Source organism: Phaethon lepturus, unplaced genomic scaffold (genome assembly GCF_000687285.1).
Source record: "Phaethon lepturus isolate BGI_N335 unplaced genomic scaffold, ASM68728v1 scaffold47376, whole genome shotgun sequence".
NCBI lineage: Eukaryota > Metazoa > Chordata > Aves > Phaethontiformes > Phaethontidae > Phaethon > Phaethon lepturus.
The window spans coordinates 1-8030 of NW_010549257.1; the positions used below are offsets into that span (position 1 = coordinate 1).

General features: G+C 53.1%; 1 protein-coding gene across 1 annotated transcript; it reads left to right on the top strand.

The window, feature by feature from the left end:
- Positions 1-1067: 1067 nt before the first annotated feature.
- On the top strand, positions 1068-7244 carry CKAP2L (cytoskeleton associated protein 2-like; the record flags this gene model as incomplete). Its single annotated transcript, XM_010290208.1, has 8 exons — positions 1068-1134; positions 2734-2800; positions 3158-4290; positions 4722-4914; positions 5659-5814; positions 6361-6424; positions 6764-6911; positions 7001-7244. Coding segments are annotated over 8 exons (2072 nt in total), but the record flags the coding sequence as incomplete, so codon positions are not given.
- Between the last annotated feature and the right edge of the window lie 786 nt (positions 7245-8030).

The window sequence follows — 8030 nt, forward strand, 5'->3', positions numbered from 1 at the left end:
CCCCGCTGGGTACGGGCTGGGAGTGATCTGTGAGCACCCTGTGGTGATAGAGAAGATCGCGAGTGCCCGCGGAATGAAGGGTGCTTGGGGGGCCAGGGGGTGATATGGGGGGTAGTGGGCCGAGAGTGATCCGAGGTAGGCTTGGGTAGCCTTGCGGAGTGGGTGGGCCTGCCTTTGGGGTGGAGTGGAGGGGCAGGGACGGTCTGGGTGGCTGCTGGGACTTTGGGAGGAACATTGGGGCGGTTTGTGGGGGTGAGGGTGTTGTGTACCCAAAAGGGTGCGCGGGGGATACCCATGAAATGGGCGCATTGGCGTGGTTTGGGAGGTCAGGCAGTGTGGAGCGGTTTGGGGCGTGCCTTGGAGTGCTGGGGAGACTGCGGGCACCCGGTGGTGCCACACTGCTCTTGGGGCTCTGTGGAAGCCTTGGGGTGCAGCGTCAAGGGAAGAGGGTGGCTTGGGGGTAGAGGGCTGGCAGGACGAGGAGCTGAAGTGCCCTCAGAGCCCTAGGCATGTGGGCTATCAGATGAGGGTAAGACAGATTTAGGGACAGGGGTGAAGCCCTGAGGACGGTGCGATGCTGGACTCCAGCCAGGCCTGGCTGTCCTTGTCCTAAGATGCCCCAGTACCACAGCCCTCAGCCAAACTGGCGTTGTCAGAGGTATCCCCTCCCCACCCTCCCCGTTGAGATGCTTCTCACTTTTCCCACCTGCCTGTGTTAGCAGACAGCTTGGCCATGGCAGAGTACAGGCTTACGGGATACATAGCTGAAGCAGGATCATTACCAGCATCTTCCCTTTCTCTCTGCCAATTAACTAAGCCCCACACAACTGAAGTTTTGAGCATCTTCATGCCATGAGTGTCAGAGAGCTCTGGTCTTTACGTGCTGATGAGCCTCTGGGCAATACTACGTGCACAGAAACGCTCTGGGAATAGCATTGCCAGGCTCAGGCTGGGAGCTCAGGGGACCTGAATGGTAATGCTGTGAACGTAAGAGAAATTCATTCTTATCAGCGCTCCAAATACCAAGGTGGTAGTGTGTGCGCTACAATTTCCTACCATCTCTGCAGGAGAGCGGAGAAGATGGCTCCAGGAGTACCTAGCAGCCAAAGAAAAAGTGAAATGCCCGAGTGCAAAGTAAGTCAGGAGGATGCTGTGTTGGACTAGATGATCTGTAAAGGTCCTTTCCAACCCAAATCACTCTGTGATTTGCCAAGGTAAAGCTGACTCTTCCCGGCTTGCCAGTGTCTGCCTTATCTCCACAGCGATTCACTAGCATACAGAGAATCGCGTTCTGCCAGTGCCTCGCTGCCGAGGCAGTGACCAGGGATGGCTCTGTGCCCACAGCATGCTGGCAGCACTCTGTAGAGTTACTGGCAGCAGGAGCAAAAGGATGGTTTGAGTGTTGACATTTCCTGCTGGTTGATATTGTCTTTTCTGGGTATTTTCTGAGTCTCCATGAAGCTTTCTCATCTCAGCTCTTGGGTCTTGCAGAATGGGCCCTTTTTACCAATAACTCAGCTTCCTAACTGAGTCTTGAAGAAACAGGAGCTCAAATATCACTGCTGCTTTTTAATGGTAGCTTTCAGTGGCCTTCTGGAATAGCTTAATATTAAGAAGGTGCATTTGCAGTGCCTTTAAAAGGAAATAGATGGAACCATTTGTTAAATGAGTTACCTGGCTCTGGGCCCCCTTTGCTGTCTTGCTCGATTCCTCTGGAGCTGGGCTGCATGCAGACGTGCTGCTGTGAGCGCAGCAGCCTCTCGCAAGGCTGCGGGTAGTGAGGCACATCTCTGCAAAGCTTCTAATTGAAACTGCTGATGCACTTGGCAAACCTGAACACTTGAAAGACTCCCCATTGCAGTATTTGTCATGACGTTGTAGTGCAAAGGAAACCTTAAAACTTCTCCACAGGGAGAAGATAAAGGAAAGCAGGATCAGAGACCAGAAAGAGCCAAGTGGTCTCTGGTGCCAGGGTCTGGAAAACACCACTAATATAACAGAATCGAGGAGAGAAGATTCATGATCTTTCTTTATGGCATAGTACACCACTTGCGTAAAACAGAGGACAATACCCTAACCCTCCAGGCTCTTTCATGATGGAAAAATATCTGCACAGGCATTAATCTTCGCTAACAGCTGAGCTGCTAGCTCCGGAGTAGAGGGGTGGGAGAACCTCACAGCTGGTTGTTGTCAGAGGGCTCCAATTCGGGGAGGAGGACAGGATGGGGGCAGCCAAGAAGCCAGGGCTGCTGTCCCACCTCCCCGCTTCGCTGCCAGTGCCTGGGCAGCTGAGGGACTCCCCGATCGGTGGCGAAGTAAACCCTGGCCAATGCGCTCTGAGGCACTGCGGTGATCTGCAGCACGGCACCAGCTGACTCGGATGCACCTCAGCTGGCTGTGGCATGTGGGGGATGTCAGGACACCATCAGGAGCCCTCCAAACATACTGCCGTCTCCTGCCTGCCGGGCCTCCCTGCCTGCAGGAACCATTTTGATTACTTTTGTTGTCAGCAGAAGCTGTAAATTTTGTGACAACCTTGGATGTTTTGTGCTGCTTTTCTGTTGCGAAGCAAAAGAAAAAGTGTTAACGTTATGTGGTATTCTGTGACGGCTTTTTGATTTCCAGAAGTTTCTCATACGCTCCTGTGACTGAGACACCCAGCAGCATTTTAGATCTTCAACCTTTTCTGCAACAGCTGCTAAGTAACCTGATATCTTGTTTGACTTCCTACAGACCCTTTTTAAAGGACCAGATGAATCGCCTGAATCCACTCTTAAAACCAGTTTCTAAACCAGAGCATGTAAGTAGAAATCTTTTGAGTCTAGTTTTGTATTTCATACTTGAAGCGAGTCTGGACAGAACAGGGTACCCAAATCAGGGTAGTGAGTTCCTGACCCCAGTGGGGTGTAGTCAACAGACTGCTAATAGCTGGTAATAAGTCAGCTAATTATTTTTCAGAGGAACTTAGTGTGGGAGACTCATCCTGTGCCAATGCACTGGTGGGTGTTGTGTTGCTGGTCTCTTGACAACTGTTTTGTCACCATGGGCCTTCATGTGGACGTCCTCTGTGCTAGCATATCTGGGGCCGGGGCGAGCTGTCAGGGTTTGACCAAGCTGTGAGCTCTCCTCAGGACTGAGGTTTGCTTTGTCTCTCCAGGTTGACAGGAACAAGAAGGGTGTTCTCAGAAATGTGGAGAAGGGCACTCAGAGGGATGGCAAGCTTGGTGCCAAATCCACACAGCATGCTGGCCACGCTGCTCAGCAGAAGTCTTCAAATGCATCCCAGAGAGCAGTGGTGGTTTGTCCAGAGCAGCCGAGAAAGAGTGCAAAGCTTCCCGTGGGGCTCCTGTCAAGCATAAGCCACCCTAAACAGCCCAGAGGGAGGCTCCCAACTTCAACCTCTGGTCACATAAATCCACAAAGGAAGAAGAAGCCTGTACAGGAGACTGTCACTGCTGCAGCACCTCAGACTGGAAATGACCACCCCCCTCCTGGGGCACCTGGCTGCCGAAATGAGTGCCTGCAGGACAGGCTGGTCTGCAACAAAGAAAATGTCCGAGCACAAGCCTCTACATATCCTGTGCTGAAAAGGGTTTTTCAGTCTGATGGAAACAATCTTGGGAGCAAGAGAGTCTTGGCTCACAGGCAAAGCTCAGCTACAATGTCAAGAACCATCATGGGCCCAAAGGACAGAATTAATAGCTGCCAGGCTGAGGAAGAGCCGATTCAGGATAAATTCAGGAAAACCCTGCCAGGCTCAAAGAGCACATCTCAAAAACCAAGTATCAAAACTCAGCCATTGCAGCGCCCTCCATTACTTACTGCTTCTACTTTGCTACATAAAAAAACAGGGGCAAACCAGGAAAAAAATAATATGGCAAGGGAACCCATAGGAAAGCCACTCGGCATACGTCCAATGGGAAGTCTTAAGCACCACAGTAGACCCTCCCAAATGAAAAGATCTCCCATAAAGCCTCCAGCCTCCAGCAGGTCCCAGGGGACCACAAACCTGAAATCCACCCTGAAACCGGGTGGCACCGTGCAATGGCAAAGGCCCATTGCTAACAGGGAGGTGGATAGGAAGGATGTGAAGGTGGTGCCTCATGGACAGAGAGCAACATCCCGCGTGACAGTCCCCCAAAACCAGCCTCGCAGCGTGCACAGCTCCAAAACTCAAGCAATTGAGAGTGATTTTAGGAGTAGGAGAGAGATGCTTAAACCAGAGCTGCCAAAGGCAAGTGGAGTACAGGTTAGGCGTGTTCCCAAGACCCCATCAGCTGCGGACCGTAAGTAAGTAGCAGATTTGGCCGACTCTGTCCTCGCCTCCAGGGGACAGCAGAGTTTAAAGTGTTTAACTGGGTGAACAAGCACCAACCTGCTGAAAACCAGGTCCACTTGTCATTGAATGCCTGTTTGGAGGTTGACGCCCCAGAAAAGAGGAGGGTGGGGATGAGATTTGGTGGTACACTAGGTTCCTCCCACCAATTCATCAAGCAGGAGGAGAGTGTGTGGCCACTGTCCTGTCGAATCTTCAAGGGACAATTAAACTTGAGAGGGATTTCCTTTCCCAGCCTGGAGCTCAGATGCATTTTAGGATAGATGTGCTGCTACTTCCTGAGCAGCTGAAGCTGGCTAGAGGGAGATTCCAAGGGAAAACAGTAGCCTGGCAAGTGCTGGTGGTCTGATGGGGTGGTAACAGTGATCCCTTGGTCCTTTGACAGAAAACAGCTGGAGGAATGGTTGGCATCCAAAGGCAAGACATACAAGCGGCCACCTATGATGCTGCTTCAGAAGAAGCCAGTGAAGCTGTCCTGGAGAAATGTCAAGGAGAAAGAGAAGCAAGAGAAACCAGAACAGCTCTCCCTGGAGAAGATCAACAACGTATTAACTGAGTGCCTGAAGCTCGTTGAGGAGGTGGGAATAGGAAAGGAGCTGCTTGAATGGGCTCCTCTTCTCCTGGAGCATCCCAGGAGATGATGGCCACATCCACCCAACAGCACAGAAGGGTTTGGAGCAAGAATTCTTGCTCGCTTGGCTGCGGTTGCCAGAGGGGAAGGGTAACACCACGTGTAGGAAAAGTAAAAGTCCTCATGGAATTACAGATAGGCCAAAGAGGCGCAGTGAGATGTGCTAATGGGGAAAACGGAGGAATACCCAGTCATGGGGCTTGCATGTGTCATTGCCAGTGTCCTGGTACCTGGCAGTGCAGTCTGCAGCAGGGATTTCCGGGGCCAGTCTGTAGCAGGAATTTCTGTGGCAGCAGCCCAGGCTGATTGAGCCAGCTTAAGGTACATCCCTGGTGGACCTCACAGCTTGAGATAGGTCTGTGGTGAACCTCACAGCTGCTGTGAAGTATCGCCTCTTAGAATGCCAACCGCTAGCCCTGCTCTGGGGCTTAGTGGCTCCGATAGTGCCAGGACTGAAGAGGCTATCCCTTGACATCCCTCTGAAATACGGGACTCATTTTACCAAGGGGAAAAGAGAGGCAGGAAAGGTATTGTCTGTCCATGGTCATGTAGAAGACTTGCAAAAACCAGCCTCTTCAGAGATTCCCTCTCCTAGAGAGCTCTGGGAGAGTGGTTACACGCTGACTGCTCCCCCAGTGCACACCTCCGGCCCTTGCAATTGACACCTTTTTCTGGGACCTTGCCATTGTAGGGTGTCCAGGAAGAGGAGCTCTCTGCAGTGCTGTCCCATGTGCCCCAGGCAGAGAAATTTGCCAAGTTCTGGATCTGCAAAGCGAAACTGCTCTCCCGGAGTGGCCCTTTTGATGTGACGGGGTTGTACAAAGCAGCAGTCTGTGCTGGTGCTGTGGTGAGTGAGGCACGCTTCTCTTCGGTAGCTCCCCATGTTCCCTGCTGCTGCACCAGCAGATTTCCTTGAGATCCAGGGGTTGGGTTTGGGGATGACTTTAGCAGCGCTAGTCACAGGTGGAAAAGCTCTTTAGAGCTGCTGGTCCTGTTTTGTCCCATAGAAACACCTTTGGCTTTAATCAGCCAAGCAAGTAGTGCTGTGCAGGCGTGAACAGAGCCATGGCAGGAATGGGGAGGTCACGTGCCCTGCACCATGTTGGAGCTGTAGCTGGAAGCAATGTGACAGCAGCTCTGTGCTGGTCTGGGCAGCGTAACTGCAGCATTTTTGGGATAAATGTGGGATTTACCTGTGCAGGGTGGACAACTGCCCAGCTGTGCCTGTGTGCTGACAGATCTCACTTGAAGAAGGGAAATTCTGCACTTTTTGCCACTGTCTGCAGCACGGGGTGTCGGGATGCAGCAAAAACCTTTTCTCCTATTCAGTTGTAACTCCATTTTCCATTCCCAAGTGAGGCCTGCCTGTACCCATGTTCTGCTTTTTCTCCAGCCTATCCAGGAGCTCAGAGAAGTTGTCCTTGGTATTTTGAAGGCTGCAGACCAAACATCAGAAGGTAACGTGTGCATGTGGGGGGCCAGCTGGCAGGCTGGAGTGCGGGCAGGCTGGGGTTCCCTGCTGCTGCAGACAGGGAAGCAGCATGGTTTGCAGTCTGTCCCAGCGCCCCATGTCCCTGTTGACTTTGATGAAGATTAAGTGTTGTGAAAGTTCGGAATCCTGATCTCAAAAATGGGGCAAGACTCCTCTGCCAGGGCTGGGCACGGTCCCAGCCCAACATGCCTCCGTAGCAAGGTGCCTTTGCCCATGTCCGAAGCACTGCGGTGTTGTAAACCCTCCACAGCTTGCTGCTCTCTGCCTTCTCTGCAACCACACTGCCCTTTTCCTCTCCTGTCAGGGGCAAAGGCTGAACAGACCATTCCTTGGGAGCTTACAACGCCTTGTGCAAGTGAGAGACAGCACATGGTAGCGACTCCCTGCACGACGGGGAGGTCCCTGCCCAGCCTGCCCATCTCGGTCAAGTTACAGGTTACATCTGCATCCAGGTAAGGCTGAGCCTGCTCCTGGCAGCAAGCACCCTGTGTGCCAGCACTCTTCTGCAGGATTTACCTAAAGGCTCTTGTCCTCCCTGCAGAGGAAGGGAGTTGCTGGAAGGCCAGGAGCTGAAATTCCTGACACCAGTGCGGCGCTCGCTGAGGATAGAGCGGGCTGGGAGCCGCTACCCCGAGATGCTGAAGGATCATGACCCTGTGGTGTCATCCCTCAGTGAAATCCTGGATGCTGAGGAGGAGACTCAGTTCTTCTTCCGGAAGAACAAGGCTTTGCCAGAGGTGGAGGAGCTGGAGGGTTTGAGTTTGTATCCCCCCGAGTGCTGCTGAGGGATTCCCAGTGGGGTGCAGGCTGCTTACCCCCCTGTGCTGCCTTGCACACACTCCACTGACTTGTTGCCTCTCAGATGTAAATATGTAGGGGTGGCACATAATAAGCCTGTTTTAAATATATAAGCACTGTTTCAAATATATAAAACCTTTCAGTAGAGATGCAGTGTGGCCTAGCGAGTAATGTGCAAGGTCCGGGCAGGGTTGGAGACATGGGCTGTGTCCCCTGGGACTGCCCTTGGCTCCTCTGCTGTGACGCACACCCTGATTTTCCAGCTGTAGGATGATGTCAGTCAGACTCTGCAGTGCTCCAGGGACCTTCTGGTGTTTTGGAAGAAATGTCCCAAGGGATTTGCTCCAGAGCTGTGTTGTGCCCTACCTGGACATGTTGGGATGTTCGCCGCCAAGAGGCACACACAGACCCTCTGTCTCGAGTCACATGCCGCAGCACCAGCTATGCCAGACCGGCGAGGAGCTGGGGTACCTGCAGGACTGCAGTGGCTTCTGCGCAGGCTCTGAGGAGGCTGAAGGTGGCACACGCAAGGGGTGTGGAGGTCCTTGGGACGCAGCAGGACAGGCTCCCAGCCCCCTGGGCAGGGCTGGGGATCTGGGACGGGCCAGTGGGGACAACTGAGCCCTGATAGTGCACTCGGGGCCCCTACAGCAGCCCCCACCTCCCTCAAGGGCTGTCCTCATTCCCAGAGCAGGCATCGGCACAAGGCTGCTGGTGACAGGCTGGTTGCTGGGGGTTGGCACAGTTACCCTGCTGTGAGGAGTAAAGCTGTG